Source organism: Lygodium microphyllum, chromosome 6 (genome assembly GCF_053477565.2).
Source record: "Lygodium microphyllum isolate KBCC chromosome 6, Lygodium_microphyllum_v1.1.10, whole genome shotgun sequence".
NCBI classification, from domain to species: Eukaryota; Viridiplantae; Streptophyta; class Polypodiopsida; order Schizaeales; family Lygodiaceae; genus Lygodium; species Lygodium microphyllum.
In genome coordinates this window covers 127,416,020-127,434,437 of record NC_141140.1, presented here as the reverse complement: position 1 = coordinate 127,434,437, position 18,418 = coordinate 127,416,020, and the positions used below count along the sequence as shown (strand labels likewise).

At 43.3% G+C, this 18,418-nt stretch overlaps 1 protein-coding gene across 4 annotated transcripts in view; it reads left to right on the top strand.

Moving 5' to 3' along the window:
* The first annotated feature begins 385 nt into the window (after positions 1–385).
* Positions 386–18,418, top strand: part of LOC148035105 (uncharacterized) — a 104,086-nt gene continuing 86,053 nt past the window's right edge. For 3 of the 4 annotated variants that reach the window (XR_015691158.1, XM_087680070.1, XM_087680069.1), the window contains exons 1-2: positions 386–697; positions 1,120–1,371. Coding sequence is in view for 2 of the 4 variants with exons in the window: in XM_087680070.1 (XP_087536196.1) it covers positions 521–697; positions 1,120–1,371 (429 nt within the window). In the remaining 2 variants the exon portion in view is untranslated. Of the gene's footprint in view, positions 698–1,119; positions 1,372–18,418 lie in introns of those variants that run through there. The other variant, XM_087680071.1, reaches the window with a different exon arrangement.

Sequence of the window (18,418 nt, the reverse complement as noted above, 5' to 3'; positions counted from 1 at the left end):
GAGAGAGAGAGAGAGAGCCTATGCTCTACACATAAGAGAGAGGGGGGGTTTTAATTAAAAAAGGAGAGAGAGAGAGAGAGAGAGAGAGAGAGAGAGAGAGAGTCTAAGCCTTACATACGAGAGAGAGAGGGGGACGGGGGAGAAGAGTTAATTAAAAAGGGGAGGTAGAAGAGAGAGGGAAAGATCACGTGTAGAAAGAAGACATTTTAATTGAAAAAGGGAGGTTAAAAAAAAAGGGTAGGTTGGAACGTACAACCGAGATAATATAACAAGTATAGATTGCTAGCGAGGTAGACAACTATTGGCTAGAAAAAGTGTCCGCCACGTAGGTAGGTAGCATGTGCCCACAAACCATTTCAGTCGGGGCTTCAAAGGCGGAACGCGCAACGATGCGCTGAATCTCACAGCTGGCACGTGGGATAATGCGCTCCGCCGCGGACCCTGGAACTGGCTGGAAGACCTTTCTTCTCTTTCGTTAGCTAAAAATTACATTGCTCCCTGACTGCTTCCGAGAGAGATCATGGCGCTCACAGAGCATCAACGCTCTCTTCTCAGAGAGCGGCTCCACTCGGCCACTCTCGTTGACTCCCATGCTCACAACCTTGTCTCGCTCGATTCATCCTTCCCTTTCCTGCGATGCTTTTCCGAAGCAGAGCACGAGGCAATGTGGGACATTCCTCACACTCTCTCATTCAAGGTAAGACATTGCCACCTCCATAACCTCCCAAAGACAAAGGTTGCTGATCGAGATTCGGAGGGAGCTTCTGATCACACAAAATGTCAGCAGCTGGGGAAAATTAAGAGAGCAGCTGGGCAACATTGGATAGAAATTTTCTTCTTGATAGGCCTTTAACAGTGGATGGATCCTGCTCAGAGTAAGAGGAAACTGAATTTCTATGCACATTCTGGGCTCCTGATTGCCATACGAAGGGAGCTTCTGATCACTAAAAATTGTCAGAAAATGAGAAAAGTAGAGAGCAGATGAGGAAAATCCAATAGAAGTTATCCCCATGACAGACGCTGGATCCTATTACGATTTGAAAGGAAACAGAATTACTTCTGCATATTTCTCTGCTTTGACGTTTCAAGGCTGACCTTTTTGCCCTTGCATGCTTACAGAGAAGCGTGAGGGACATCGCAAGAATCTATGGATGTGAAGCATCCTTAGAAAGCATTGAAGCGCATCGGAGATCACTTAGTGATGAATCATTATTTTCCAAATGCATCAAAGCTTCAAATATTTCTGCAGTTCTTATTGACGATGGACTGAAATTACCGAATATGTATGATTTCGAGTGGCACCAACATCGTTTCCCCAATGTATATAGAGTGTTGAGGATTGAAACACTAGCCGAAGATATATTAAGCGAGGTAATCATTTGGCCTTGCTTTATGGAGTTCCATTTCTTAATTTTTGGATGCGATGTTGTTTTATTTTGTCCTTTTTGTTTGACATATTCACAATTCGCATGTTGGGCACCATTTGCTGTGATTTGCACAAGTCAATGTACCATACAGCTTTACCTCGCTGGATTTTTATCTATGTTGTAATGGATCGTAAGATGATAAAGTATGAAGCATGCTGTTAACAAACAATACAAGATGAAACATAAAGAACCTCTGAGCAATCTCTAGATAGCTGAGGCTGTTCGTATCAAGGAAGTGGAAGCACCACCCTTCTTGAGCATAAGGTAATGCTCTAAAACTTGCACTGTGCTGAACCTAACTCAGCCATGACTGAAGTTCACTCCAACTGGTAGGCATCAATATAAAGTTTTAGCAAATTAGGTGAATTTTCTTGTCACCGTCCATCCGTTTTGCATCAATTGGTGGGTAGTGATAAAACTTTATCAAAAAGTGATGGGAAATTTTACTCTTTACTTTCCTTTCCTTGTGTGCCTATATCGGTTCAAGAATCAAGCTCTCATTTGGCTCTTCAATCTCTATGTGTATCTTATTAGCAATATTCTTTAGTCCATTACTGTGGAAAGACTTAAGAAAACTCACATGAAAAGCATTATGAATCTTCCAATGATTACGTAGCTTTAACTTGTAAGACATCTCATTGATTATTTTGGGTTACTTGAAAAGTCTTTGAATATCTCATGTTGAGTTTAGTGTAAAGATGCTCTTTAACCTTCATTATCTTTAAATTGGCCTCTCAAAATGCAATGAAATCCAATCTCCTCAACAAACTCTAAAGCACATGATGGGCTAAATAAGCTCAGTGGCTTAGGAGCTTGTTCTTCTTTGGAGTTTGGGCTGTTTTGGCAATGCCCGTCACGGTCATCTCAACTTTAACACCATTCAATGGGCTAGATATCAAAGTTTGATATAGGGATTATGAGACTTTTTTACTTGGTTTCCATTGCTTTGACTCAGTTGCCTTGAGGGAAAGTAACATAGGCACCTTTTGCCCAAGTAGCGTCACGTCATGCTACTTTTCCCTTGGAGCTTGCCCTTACAGATTTATTGAGTATAATATGCACTCTTTCATTGGGCAAGGCCATTTGTTTGATGGTGATTATAGATTAATTTTTGATATATGTTTGGGCTTTCTTATTGAAACACAAATTAAAGGTTTTCTTTTTTTTTCATGAGTGGAAGACATTAGTGGAGAATCAATTCACCTTCAGGGTATGAGCTGTTCATATTGATCTTGGAGGTGAGTTTTGCTCCTTGGAATTTGGAAGGTCTTGTAGGCCGACATTCATAAGTTGTTTGTCAATATAGGTACTCCATTGGAGAATAGTCTAGTGGAGCCACAAAATTGGACCATACTAGAGATGGCAAGATTCATGTTTGAGTACATAGGGCTTCCATATACCCTCTAGGTTGAGGCCATTACAATTGTTATACACATCGTGACTAGTCTCCGACAGTTGCAATGTTTGGAAAGATGCCCTTTGAGATCTATATTGAATAAAAGCTCTCCATCGTGTATTTTTCCATCTTCGAATGTGATACTTATTTCCATGTGTCAAAGGACCAGAGAGGCAAGTTAGATGCCAAGTCTAAGCAACATATTTTTGTTGGTTATAGCCTTCATACCAAGGGCTCTCCTCTTCAATTCTATGTAATAAACCTTTTTTATATCAATTGTTACCAAGACACATTGGTTCAATGATTTTAAATTAATTTGATATCCATGTACTTTGAAATGGAATTTGTATTATTTAAATGTTTTAAAATATGGTTAAATGTTCATCTTTCTATTTAAGGGTGACCAATGGCTAGAACGCCCTATAATTATACTTGGATTGCCATTGATGAGATGCCTAAGAGAAATTAAAAGTTTAGTCGGCCGGCAATCAGATGTATCAAAAAGCTTAGATAACTAAGACTTTTACACTTGGTTAGTCACATTGACTAGAAGCCCATATAATGCCCATATAATGAGTGGTTTTAGAAAGTGAAACTAGATGTTCATAATCAAAGAAGCAAACCATCAATTGGTGAATCTATATAATGAAGCTTTGAAGAATCTAAATCTGGGGACTTCTAAAATTTAGGAGGTTACTATTTTTGAAAGTTGCTCAAATGAAAATTTTGTTTGTGTCAAAGGCTCCATAATTTTGAAAGGAACAATTTTGTCTTTAGAAGCTATCTTAAATTTTTAACTTTTTGAGAGATTTTTACAATAGAAGGTTTAGAAGCTTCTTTCACTAGAAAAGTGGCATGTGGCATCTAGAATAGGACATGTGTCATTTTAAAGAGACAAGTGTCTCTACGCTTGTCATTTTTAGTAAACATTTGCCATTTGTAGCCTTTACTTTTCACTTTTGAGCACCCAAGCCCCACACCTAGACATTGGAGGTCTCTCTTATAATTTGGAATGAGCTCTCTTATTGAAATTTCAGCCTTTTCATTTGGAATGAGCTTTCTTGTTGAAATTTCTGCCACATGCTTTGTACTTTCCTATCTATCTCTCATCCAAGGAGCACTTTCTGCTTAGTTTGATCTAATCCAAGCACTAAAGAAGAAAATCAGCTTGCTATTCAAAGTTTGCAGAAATTAGGGTTTCAAAACCCTAATTTTCAAAATTGTGCAAATCAGGCCTTTTGTATATGGTTTAGGCACTTCGTGCACGTGGTTTGTTTCAATAAATTCGTGCAAATGGGGAGGGGCCGGTTTCTCTTTCAACTCTCTCTCTCTCTCTCTCTCTCTCTCTCACACTAATTATCATGGTGATAATTGATCAAATTTGTTAAGTTCAAAGTATTGTTATTCTCACGATCTTTCTTGCGCTTATACCCTAACTTACAAAAGGTGGAGGTGAGTTGAGATGTATTGTTTGATGATGAATCTTTCTCACCTCCCGTGTCTTCTATTGATGGTGTAACATCATATCCAATGTTTTTTGCTCTATTCTCATCATGGCCCTTCCTCACTAGCTCCTTGTGCACTGCTCTTTTGTTTCTAGGTTACCTTCCTCTTCTTCCTACTCCCATCAGTTCCTTCTTCTTCTCCACTCCATCCTATACCATCTTCTTCAAAGGTGTCTATTTCTCCCTTTCTTCTTGTTTCAAAGGGGGATCTTGATGAGATGGAGGCCTTGTCGAATACAGGAGCCTCAAAGGTATGTGAGGCTCCCCATAATCTCCCTCACAAGATCGGGATTGGTGCTTCACTATATCTCGATGATTTTAGAAGATTATGGAGGAATCATGAGTTAGTTCTTTCCCTACCCTACCATTGGTCCTTGGAGATTAGCGTGTCTCTAGTAGTATTGGCAAGATCAGGGGTATCCATTGTGTGTGAAATATACTATTATGACAAGGATTATGGAGGAGAGCTAGCGTACAACCATTTAGGAGGCTCTCTCATATGAGACTTGGCGTTGTGCCATGTAGAAGGTGCTTGATATTTGTTGAGAAGAATCATACATGTCGAACTAAAAATGCATTATAAATTGATTAGTGTCAGAAGTGGAGCAGCGGTGGAAGCATAAACATGTGCTGAAATAAACTGCTGAAACACAAGACAAAAAGAGAAAAGAAAAGAAAACGATACAGATGAGAACTCAGATGTATGCACGGGAAATGGAATCCATATATCTGAACACGAGACAGTCGCATACAACAGTGAGTCACTGGCTGCGTGGGCACTGGCACTGGCTCCTCTCTCCACAGAGTCTGCAGATGGTGAAATGAAGTGACTAACTGAGGAGGAGCCACTGAGTATAAATAGGCTGAAAAAGTGGGGAGCAATAATGTTGGTCGGATAGCATTAAAGCTGGCCGACTGGTGCATAAAATGCTCCACTGGCATAAAATGCCATACCAGAAAAAAACCTAAAATACCTAATAAAAATGCCCAGCCCAGATCAAGCTCAGACTCACACATGAGCTGACAAATACTCTGCTAACACCCTCTCTCAGATCATGAGTGATCTGATACAAGACAATAGTACAATGAAAAGGAATCAGAAACTATACAACATAGAACCACCAAGTAGAACCATGGATACCCAAGCAGTGGGTGATCAAGCCACCACCAAGGTGCCTCGGAGAGAACCTGATGTCGATGTCGATCGTACCAAACACCTGAAAATAGAGAAGAGCATAGCATGTCTCTGTGTCCATCACCAATGTCTCGCAGTAGCATACAAGACCAGCCTGTCAAAAATGTCTTTGAACATAGGTGACCATGGAGTCCCTACCTTTGGCCAGACCGCCAAAGTGTCCCCTTATGTGAGCTCCAGACGAAAGCCTCCCGCTCTCTGTCAGATAACCAACTCAGCATGAACCTGGATGTCAATCCCAGTGCCAGGATTTGATTCCGCCAGACTGAAGTCGATGCGTCAGGGACGTCCCTCTCTGGAACCTGTGCACCTGTATAAAAATATAGATGAGGCGCGGCTGCCCCATCTGAACACCCGCTCACATTCCCTCTCTGGCACAAGAGAGTCGTGAGGGATGACCTCATCACCACCACTAGAAAGCAGCCGAGGAAGGGGCCACCAAGCCTTTCCCGCGATCCAAAGAAGAGGATCCCTTCCGCGCCTTGGACTTCACCTTGGTCGGAGGATCGGAGTCGGAGTCTGATGAAGGAGAGGACTCATCGGTAGAGTCAGCATCCCGCTTCGTCTTCTGCTCCTTCCTGGAAGCCGCTAACTACTTGCAGTCCTTCCGCAAATGTCCCTTCTTGCCACAGTGGTAACACTGGGCCTTCGACTTCTTCTTCTCGTCACCCCTCTCTGAAGCTACATAAGCCTCACCTCCATAATGTGCCGGAAGCCGCCCCTGTAATCTCAAGGATGCCTCATGCTTAAGAAGCATCGAGGTCATATGTGTAAAACTGACAGGAGTCGATGATGTCTGCGCCCGCAAAGCATTGGCCACTCCATCAAACTCCCGGGGGAGCTTGTAGAGGACCGTCCCGACAAGATGCACCTCGGGAAGAGCAGATTGCATGTGCCGAAGCTGGTCCTGTATCTGCGTAACACGAAGAAGAAAAGACTGAATAGTATCTTTCGGCTCAAACTTCATCTGCTGGAGCTGGCCATAAAGTGTGACGGCCCGCATGGTGGAAGGTGCCTCGTACATCTGCTGCAACTTCTGCCATACTTCAGGAGACGTCCTACAGGAGGTAACCGCCGGTAAGACCGCTTTAGAAATACACCGAAGCAACGCCGAGTAAGCACGGGCATCGTCCGAGTCCCATGTGAGCACCGCTTCCTCATGGTTGTTCTCATCAAAGTCTTCAGGAAGAGGAAAAGGATGGAGAGGACGAGGAGTAGCTCCACAGACGATGTACCATAACCGCTTCTGCACAAACCAAGCTTTCATGACAGCACTCCATGTGAGATAATCAGGTCCATGTAACTTATCATCAGTGGAAGTGCACGGAGGAGCCATATGGAGAGGATAAGAAGAGAAGTAGAGAAGAGATGGAATTTAGAGAGGAAACACAGCCAAAACACAAGCACAGACTATAGAAAATGAGAGTTCACATGCAATAGAACCCAAAATCTGATCAATAGAAGACAAAATCTGCTGCAGAAAGTTAAAAAATCAGTCAAAAACTGCCAAAAACAGAGAAAATGGCCTGAAGTAACAGTCACCCAGCCACGAGAGATGCTGAATCAGCAAAACGCAGGCTGTAAATTGGAGAAAAACAGGTAGAAAACTGGCGCCAGCAGCTGTAGATGAAAAACGCAGGCAGTAGAGGGTGCGTAGGCAGCAGGTGATGGCAAAACTGCAAAAAACGCAGGCTGAAAACAGCCCCAAAACAGGTCGCCTGGCTGCGACAGCAGTCGTTTGATCAGCAGGGGTACAAAACAGTCCTGAAATCAGCAAGAAAACACAGCAGAAACACAAATCCTGAAAACTGATACCATGTCAGAAGTGGAGCAGCGGTGGAAGCATAAACATGTGCTGAAATAAACTGCTGAAACACTAGACCAAAAGAGAAAAGAAAAGAAAACGATACAGATGAGAACTCAGATGTATGCACGGGAAATGGAATCCATATATCTGAACATGAGACAGTCGCATACAACAGTGAGTCACTGGCTGCGTGGGCACTGGCACTGGCTCCTCTCTCCACAGAGTCTGCAGATGGTGAAATGAAGTGACTGACTGAGGAGGAGCCACTGAGTATAAATAGGCTGAAAAAGTGGGGAGCAATAATGTTGGTCGGATAGCATTAAAGCTGGCCGACTGGTGCATAAAATGCTCCACTGGCATAAAATGCCACACCAGAAAAAAACCTAAAATACCTAATAAAAATGCCCAGCCCAGATCAAGCTCAGACTCACACATGAGCTGACAAATACTCTGCTAACAATTAGCTCTCTAAAATAGCCCCAAAACATGTAAATTACCACAAGTTTCATTAAACGGTGTCGGGAGGGGGGGGGATTAAGTCGAAGGTCTTAACCATGGGGGTTTAAGAGAGAAGGGTGTAGAGAGTAGGGTTAACAAATAATAAGAAAAGAGAAAACTGAATCAATTTGAAAATAGTGAAATATTAATTGAAGCTATTACAAAGCTCTTTGATTCATTTGATGTATGACAAAGCAAGTCCAATACATGCACTCACTATATGAGCATAATACCTTGTGATGGAACGATTGTCCAAAAACTTTGAGATAACCTTGAATTAGGACAACATCATATTATACATAGGCTTTATGTAATCACATAAGCTTCATAAATCATGAATAACCCAAGAAATCTTGTAGCATAAGGTTGCTTTCACCATCCAGGTATAGAACCAAGTGATGGAGTATATAAAATCTAACCAAATCCTTGCATAGGCTTCAAAACATGACTTTAGCCATGTTCTATGAGTATGTACACCGGCAAAAGATCACTCCTTTGCTACTCAAAATCAACCAAGATCACTCCTTTGCTACTCAAAATCAATCAAAAGAATGCCCTTTGATAGCCCAAAGCATTGACCAATAGTAGGCAAGTAGATGTCTTAAGCAAGCAACCTTGTAAGCAATGGAATATGTTTAAAACCCTTGAGAATAGCAGTCCTATCCTGAGCTTGGCAGCAACTCGTTTTTTTTCATAAGTTTCATATCTGAACTTTGAATATGATTGTCCAAGTACTCAAATTGAAGCAAATAGACTTATCTATAAGCCAACATGGGTAAATTTTGAAAATTCTCTTAGAATAGCCAATCACTTTTTGAAAAATGCATTGTTTTTAATTTTAAAAAAAAAGGCTTGGATGCCTTGTAGAACTCAAGGTAACTCCTTGCACATGTTTAGATCCATCCAAAGTTCTCATTAAGTTAATAGAACTTAATGATGGAAACTTAGATTATATGTTGGACCAGTTTTGATTCTACAAAAACATGTCAGGATCATGAGTAAGTATCCCTTAAGCATATATCTAAAATACTTATATAGACATCTTTTCCTTGCTTTTCTTTTGATGAATGTGTAACCATACGACATCCACCCCCTCTAAACTTGCATATACTTCAGCACGTGCCACACTATACAACCCATATGGGTCAAAAGGCCAAATATGTTAGAGATATCATTCCTTGGACAACAGTGTTGCAGAGCAGTACGGCCAAAGTGCCACATGAGCAGAGCAAGAGCCAAGTGAGCTGTCGCAGGTGCCATGTGGCAGCGGACTGTTCAGTCGGACAGAGGCTGTTGAGCAGTCAGATAGGTTTTTGGCATTTTTAAATCCAATCAGTTGCATTTAATGCAGCCGACGTGATGCTGGACACTATTTTTCTTGGCTATTTATAGCCAGTCCTTTGGCACACTCTCAATTATTCACAGGTACTCTCAACAGTTCGTGGAGATCAGATCGTGATTAGGCCTTGCTGTCCTTGAGGTGTGCACGTGGGGTGACATCATAGAGGAGGACATACAGAGATATTCTCTCTGCACCCGTGTATATTTTTGCATTCTTGTATAGCATTCTACATTGACGATTTTTTGCGTTTCACTGTCTCTTTCTCTCTCTCTCTCTCCTCTTTCTGTGTTCACTCTCTCTCAGTCTTGGTCCCATGCTTCCGCATCACTGCACTCTGACATGGTATTAGAGCGATGAAGACAGACAGACGAACAGAGTCAAGAACCTACATGAAGAGGAGATTTTAGTGCAACACAAGGTTGTGTTTCCAGCATTCGAGGGCGAGCGGGAGAGCTGCGCAATAGATCAAGGCTGAAGCGAGCGCAGGCGCGCGGGAAAGTTGTTCAATTGGTGAATTTGCTGCTGTTTGAGGGGGTTGAAGGTTGCGTTTTAGGCCTTCCATTGCAGATTTTACATTTTAATTGCCTTCGGCGGTTGAAGAAGGGTCTGAAGTGGAGGAAAGAGCCCTAGTAGGTTGAGTCTTCACAGTCAGAGGGGGATTGCTTTTGTGTTTATGCAGACATTGTAGGTGAAATGTCTATCGAGACCGACTTGGAGTTCCAAGCGATTGTGGACCGGAAGGTGCTTGTCCTACTGGCTCTTCCATCAGATCAGAAGCTTGATGGTAACAATTATTGCATCTGGCGCGTGATGATGTTGGCCATTCTGGTGTCTTATGATTTGGCGGAGCTTGTGATGGAGGAGATTAACCGGCCCTTGGTGAGAGACGAGTCCAAACTCTCTTCCAATGTTCGTGTGCAGTTGACCAAGGCCCAGTCTCATTGGGACAAATTGAATGCAAGGATTCGTTCTTTTCTTTTTCTGTCTTGTACTACATCTGTGATAGCTCACATCGAGCACTTGACGGTGGCTCGAGAGATATGGTTGGAGCTTAACTAGATGTATAACCGGATGACCTTGATGAAGAGGGTTTCTTTGGAGGTGCAAATGCAGGCCTTGTCCATGAATAAGTCTTTTTTGCTTCGAGAACACATCAACAAGCTTCGGCAGCTTCAGATGCAGGTTAAAATGCAGGGAAGCCTATTTCCTTCGAAGACATGGCAATCACTTTATTGTTGTGGTTGCCACCACGATTCGGTACTTTTTATTCCGCTCTTATTGCATCAGGGTCGGAGTCGACTCTTCGATGGGAAGAGCTGGTTCCTATGGTCTTGGACTAAGAGGAACAATTGAAGGGACAGAGTGCTTCCAAATTGAAGGCATTGGTTGGTCACACTTCTTAGAAAAAGTGGAAGGACCAAAAGGAGGAGGATAACAAATCCAAGAAGGACAAGGAGAAGGAATTGATCTGCCATATTTGTGGTAAGACCGGTCATTGGAAGAAGGATTGCCCCGACAAGGACAAGAAGGACACCAAGAAGAAGGACCCAAAGGATTTTGGAGCGGTGGCTGCATCCTCATCAACTGCTTTTTTACACTTAGAGGTAGCTGCACCCTCATCAGCTGCTTTTCTACACTTAGCGGTCATTGAGGACCCTACACCGAAGACTTGATGCTGCGATGATAGCTCCCCAGGTTCAAGAGTGGATCATGGACAGTGGTGCCTCCCGGCACATGACTCCTCCTCCCACTGGTATTGCCCATTTGCGACCTTCGCGTGGGTAGATTCTCATTGGAGACAGCTCTTCTGTGTCTATTGTTGCACGGGGTGAGATGCAGCTGATTCCAGATGGACGTGATGGTACCCACACTTCTGAGGTGTTGCATGTGCTAGGTTTAGGGTATCATTTGCTTTCAGTCCATAAGATTTGTTCCCTTAGCCTCTTGGTGGAGTTTGACAGTGATGCTGTTCGAGTTCTTGATCGTGGATCGATGAAGGTTCTCTCTTCAGGGTATGAGGAGAACGACATTTACAAATTGAAGTCTTCTACAGGTCTAACCTCTCTTCTTTTTATCTCTCACACATAGTCTGAGCTATGGCATGCTCGGTTTGGCCACCTGTGTTGGGAATAAAGGCCTTGTGCCTTTAAATGTGCTCAGGTGTGAACACACCCTTAGCACTTGTACTTACACATATATCTATCTAAAACCCTAAAGTGGTATACTCGTCATTGTATCTAGAAACGTGCTCACTCTCTGCTCTGCTCTCTCTCACTCTCTTTGTCTCTCACTATACGTAACGATTGACTGTCTCGATTTTTGTGCCTAACCCGTCACTACAAACTGTTACCAGAGCTTATGGTACAAGACCGACAGGTCATGCAGGCAATCATTGAATAGGTCTTCAGGCAAAGGCCTGTGCAGCTCAGGTCGTGTGAAAAATGAACTAGCGTGTGGGCGATTGGGCAGTGGGGTCCATCGACTAGGGAACCAGCGTCACGTTGAAGACCAGCAGGCAGCAACCAGACCAGGTCTGAAGACACGCTGCAGGCGACACCAGACGAAACGGGCTGCAGGCGACACCAGACGAAACGGGCTGTAGGCGACAGTCTTTAGGTACGTGACAGGTCAGCGACCTGCAGGTGACAGCTCCCGTGGCATTAGGCGATGCCTTTTCTGCAACGCGATTGCATGCGACATGTCACAAAGAATGTTGCAGGTCAACGGGGTCACGAATTCGTTTTTTTTTTCTTCTTCAAAATTCTTCTTGAATTTTCCCTTGGCTTTGGGGATTCGCATGCACAAGCACAAAATTCAGATTTGTGCATATTTTGGCCTGAAAATTTGGGGCTTTTCCTGGAATTGGGGATTGTGATGCAGAGGAAGATCATTTGTCTCAAAATTGCAGGAATTTTGTGACATTTTGTCCCCGACATTCGGGACTTTTCATGTACAAGCACAAATTGGGCTGAAATTTACCCAATTTCTCAACATTGATGCACATTGGACCCCATGCAATTTGGGGCTTTTGCAGTTTGGGCAAAATCTGTGCAGCATCTGGTCATTTTATGTACATGCAAGCTGAATTCCATGCAATTTGGACATCAATTCTCGGTAAAATTTGGGGGTTTTGCTGAAATTGCTCTATTTTGGCAAAATTGGCCTGTCCTATGCATGACAGAGAAAATGCAGATGTGTGGTTGATGCTTTGGGCACAAAAATTTTGGGGCTTTTGACCGTTCGAGTTAAATTTTATGCCTGTGGATACATGTACAACAGAAATTGCAGCTAAAATTTGGGATTTCTCATGTAATGTGATGCATATGCCCTTGGAACAGCTGTAATCAGTTGTGGAATGCTGTAGCACATGGTTTGGTGCTTCTGAAAATTTAATTACAGATCTGAAATATGTGCTTCTGCGTTGTCATTTATTGCTGGTTGGTACTTGTTTGTACCTTGGTCACTTGGGTGACAGTTTTGGGCCTGCATTTGCTGTTTTTTGGTCACTTTTGGGCTGAGAATCATGACTGGCAGCAATGACAGAAGTAATCTAATGCACATAAAGAAGCTTGAAGGAGCACATAACTTTGCGGTTTGGCAAAAGCATTGCTACAATATCGTGTTGCAAAAGAAGTAGGCAAAGCCGATCAAAACACAAGGGGCAAAGCCCGCAGATATGGAACAGGACGATTGGGATGAGTTAAATGAGCTTGCACGCTCAACTATAGAGCTATCGATTTCTTATGCCTTGCTGTTTAACATTGAAGGTTTGGATTCTGCATATGCTATATGGACTCGACTGGAAGAAGTGTATGCACAGAAGAGTGCTGCAAGCAAAGTGAATTGGCTGAAAAAGCTTATGGATTTGCGTATGAAAGAGGGTACAGTAATGTCTACTCACTTGAGTGAGTTTAACTCCATTTTCAGCCAGTTGGTTGTCTTGAAGTTCATGATTGATGAGGAATTTAAGGCTACGTTCTTGCTTTGCACTCTACCAGAGAGTTCGGGTACATTTAGGACTGCTATGAGCAATTCTAATGCGATTCTTTTGTATGTTGATGTAGAGAGTGCTCTACTTATGGAAGAAATGAATCGGCAGAGCAATGCATCTAGTAAGTCTTCCAGTGCTTTGCATACTAGGGGCAGATCATAGAAAAGGGAAAATTTGATAGCAAGGGATGCAGTAAATCACGTAGCAAAGATGTTGAATGTCATCGTTGTGGCAAGAAGGGTCACTTTAAAAGTGATTGCTACAAATGGAAGAAAGAGAAAGAAAAAGGCAAGAAGATAGATGATAGCAAGGAAGAGAAGAAAGACAGTCAACCTAAGAAGGGCAGTGTAAAAATTGAAGAGGTGAATGTAATCACTCATGACAGTGATAGTGGGAGTGACGTACTGTCCGTCTCTTCACACTTTGGTGCACATGCTTTACTTGCAGATACAGATGATGACATGCATACAGTTCTCGATTCAGGTGCTTTCTTTCATGTCACTCCTCATTATGAGTGGTCCTTTGCTCTACTCTCTCTTACTCTCTCTGTCTCTCATTGTGCGTAACGATTGATTGTCTCGATCTTCGTGCCTAACCCGTCACTATAAAGGAGTTCCCCAAGAAGCGTGGTTAGGCAAGCCACTTTCATATGCTCATCTGAAAGTGTTTGGTTGTGAGGCTTTTGTGCACATTCGTAATGAAAAACGCAGCAAACTTGAGCCAAAGTCCTGTAAATGCATTTTCCTAGGATATGGTGACGAGGGTGAAATGGTGTATAAATTATGGAATCCCGAGAAAAGGAAAGTAGTACGCACCAATGACGTTATCTTCCGGGAAGATCGCATGCATAAACAGCCCAAAAAGATTGAGGAGGTCCATAGGGTTGTATTTCGGGAAGAAATACCTTTTGGACAGCAAAATGTGCCCACTGTACAGCAGCGAATACCTACTGTAAATGAATCTGTAAATGTAGGAAATAATGTTGGAAATGATCAGCCAACTATTGCCCATGATAATGAGCCACTACATGTGCAGGAACAGCCAGGACAGCAAGCTGTTAATGCTGATTTGCAGGCTGAAATGTCAGGATAGCATGCTGAAAATGGAAATTTGCAGGAACAGCCAGCAAGCAATGATCATTGGGTTAGGAGATCATCTAGGGCTACTAGACAACTTGACAGATTTGTTTCTAGTATAAATTATGTGGCTGATTATGTCATGTTGACAGACTGTGGTGAACCGTCTTGCTTCAAGGAAGCAATGGACATATAGGACAGCAAGAAATGGTATAAAGCCATGTTGTCAGAGATGGAATCTCTTGAGAATGGGACTTGGTGCAGTTGCCGAAAAGGCATAAAACACTTCCATGCAAATGGGTTTACAAGATGATCACTTCTGGTTCCTCACCTAAGTACAAAGCAAGATTGGTTGCAAAGGGGTACAAACAGGAGCATGGAATTGACTTTGATGAGATTTTCTCTCTTGTAGTCAAGATGACTACATTGAGAACCATTTTGGGCTTGGTTGCAATTGAAGATATGGAGCTCATACAGATGGATGTAACGACTGTGTTTTTACATGGTGATTTGCATAAAGACATATATTTGCAGCAGCTTGAAGGGTTTGTCGAAAAAGAGAAAGAAAAGATGGTATGTAAACTCAAAAGGAGTTTGTATGGGCTGAAACAAGTACCAAGAGAATGGTATCATAAGTTTGATACATTCATGCAGTCTCAAGGCTTTCATAGAAGTCAAGTGGATCACTGCTTGTACACCAAGAAGGCAGTAGATGACAGTCTAATTATCTTGGTCTTGTATGTTGATGACATGCTGATTGGTGGTAGGGATACTCATGCCTTGAACTCACTAAAGCAAAGTCTTCATGGCAGCTTTGACATGAAGGATCTTGGTGATGCAAATCACATTCTTGGCATGCGAATACTCAGAGATAGGTCAAAAGGATCACTCTATCTATCTCAGCAGGAGTATATCTCCAAGGTTTTGCAGCATTTCAATATGGAGGGGGGGAAAACAATTGGGGTTTCATTGCCTCCATATGTGAAACTCAATGCAGAGGACATCCCTACATTTGATGATGAGAAGGCTGAAATGGCCAAGATACCATGTGCATCAGTTGTTGGCAGTTTGATGTATGCTATGGTTGCTACACGTCCTGACATTGCCTTTGCAGTGGGAGTAGTTAGCAAATACATGGCAAACCTTGGCAACAAGCATCGGGATATAGTGAAAGGTATTATGAGATACCTCAAAGGCACAAAGGAGTTGTGCATCTGCTTTGGGAAGCAGACTATGTTGGTCATGCAGATTGCGAGAAGTCTACTTTTGGGTATGTGTTTACTTTCATAGGAGGAGCAGTCTCTTGGATCTCCAGGCTACAAAAGTGTGTTGCATTGTCTACTACAGAGGCAGAGTATGTGGCTTCCACTAAGGCATGCAAGGAGGCTTTATGGCTTTCACGTTTGGTGGGAGAGCTTGGCATCACAGAGTTACTTGTTCTCCATTGTGATAGTCAGAGTGCTATTATGCTAGCACGGAATCTTGTCTTTCATGCAAAGACAAAGCATATACAGGTGAAGTACCACTTTATTAGAGATGTACTTGATAGTGAGAGCATTGAGCTTGTCAAAGTGCATACAGATGATAACCCTGTAGATATTTTCATGAAGGGTCTTCCAGCAGAGGGGTTTGCCCATTGCCGACACATGATGGGAGTTGGATAGATATATACAATTCAGCTTTGTACATACCTAGACTTAGCTGATTATTTTCTCCTCTTAAGGCACATTGCCTTTAGGTGGGAGGTTGTTGGGAATAAAGGCCTCGTGCCTTTAAATGTGCTCAAGTGTGAACACACCCTTAGCACTTGTATTTACACGTATATATCTATCTAAAAACCTAGTGGTACACTCGTCATTGTACCTAGAAACATGCTCACTCTCTACTCTACTCTCTTTGTCTCTCGCTGTGCATAACGATTGATTGTCTCGATCTTTGTGCCTAACCTGTCACTACAACCTGAACTATGAGTACCTTTGGAAGGTGTCACGAGGCTCCTTTGTTCGAGGTTTGTTGGACAGTGGTGAGCCAACAACCATGTCTCTCCTACATTCATGGGAAACTACATCGGGATGCGATTCCCAACAAAGCTTGGAGGCGGTCTACTTCACCTATGGAGCTTGTCTCTACGGATCTTTGTGGCCCGATGCGGACCGAGTCCTTGAAGGGGAGCTTGTACTTCATGTTGATCGTAGATGACTATAGCAGGATGACATGGGCCTATTTCTTGACGTTGAAGTCGGAGGCTTTCTCCCACTTCAAGGATTAGCTTCTCTTTGAGGAGAACCAATCTGGCCGGAGACTGAAGACCTTGCACTCAAACAAGGGTGGTGAATTTGTGTCTAATGAGTTTGCTCGTTTTTGTGTAGATAGGGGCATTCACCAAGAGTTTGCTAACACCAACACTCCTCAAGAGAATGGCATTTTGGAGCGGAAGAACCGAAGCGTGATTGAGATGGCTTGCACCATGATGGAGCACCAATAGACACCTCAGTTTCTGTGGGCTGAGGCAGTGGCTACTGCAGTCCACATTCTCAATCGATCTCCCACTTTGGCTGTTGACAAGATGACACCTTTTGAGGCTTACTTTGGGACTAAGCTTGATGTCTCTTATTTCAAGGTCTTTGGGTGTGACGCCTATGTGCACATCCCGAAGGCGCAACATGACAAGTTTGAGGCGGCTTCGCGATGACATGTTTTGTTGGCTATAGCTTCTAGTCCCAAGCTTATCATTTGTTTGATCCCGTCAAGTACGATGTCTACACGAGCCGAGACGTGCGGTTCGTGGAAGTTCCAGCCATAGAGGGGGATGAGAAGCACCCCGTCCTTGGAGATCTAGGGGAGAGTTGGGCTCCCGAGACAATTCCTTCGGAGCCAGAGCCTCTTGATGAAGATTCTTCTTCTGATACAGAGTCTTCCCTTCCACCAACCACCCCAGTGGAGCTTCCGCCGGTGGATGTACTCGAGTCTTCAGCAGATGGAGAGCGACGAGGAGAGATCTGGCCTCCTCCTCGTTGGGCCTGTGACACGTTCCGAGATTCAGGGATCGAGGGGATCCCTGAGGAGTGGGAACTGCAGGATGGACCGCGGAGGTTACAGAGGAACCAGACACATTCTACGGAGCTTGTTTGCTCTAACTATTGTCTGATGACCCGTGTTATGTAAGATTGAGAGCCCACTTCTGTGAAGGAGGCTTTGTAGTCTGACCATTGGTGGAAATCTATGGAAGTTGAGTTGGAGGCTATTGAGAGGAGTGGCACTTGGTACCTTGTGCCTCATCCCTCTCACAAGAAGGTAATTGGCGTCAAATGGGTATTCAAGACCAAGTACCTTAGCGACGGTTCTTTGGACAAGCACAAGGCTCGCCTTGTTGCTAAAGGTTTTGCTCAGTGCCCAGGCATTGACTTCCATGATACTTTTGCCCCCACTGCTCCTATGACGACGATTCGAGCTGTTCTTGCCTTGGCTGGCCATAGGACATGGCCTGTCTATCAGTTGGATGTGAAGTCCAGCTTTCTCAATGGTGACTTGAAGGAGGAGATCTATGTAGAGCAGTCTCTTTGCTTTGGATCCTCGGATGGGAAAGTATACGGGTTGAAGAAGGCCTTGTATGGCCTAAAGCAGGCTCCACGTGCATGGAACAACAAGATTAACTTGTTTCTTCAGTCAAAGTTGGGATATCGGCGCTCCAAGGCGGATCCGCAGCTATATGTGCACACTTCTGAGGCTAGTCATGTCTTGTTTGTGTTGTATGTTGATGATTTGATTCTTACAGGTGACCATGCACAGAAGGTCCAAGAGACCAAGACAACTTTACATTGGACATTTGAGATGACGGATTTGAGGCTTCTTCATTTTTTCTTAGGTCACAAGATTTATTAGTCTCAGAGGGGGATTTTCATATCTTAGTGTAGAGACATTCAGGAGCTCTTGGTGAATTTTGAGATGGAGACTTGTTGGACCATTTCTACTCCTATGGATCCGAACTGGAAGGCCACTTCACACTTAGCTTCTCCCTTGACAGATGCTTCCCACTACCGTCAACTGATTAGCTCCTTGATTTGGCTATTTAACACTTGTGTTGATCTTTGTTTTGTTGTGGGTCTTTTGGTGGGGTTCATGAGTGAACCCCAGCAGGTGCATTGGCAAGCTGCCTTGAGGATTCTTTGGTATTTGAGGGG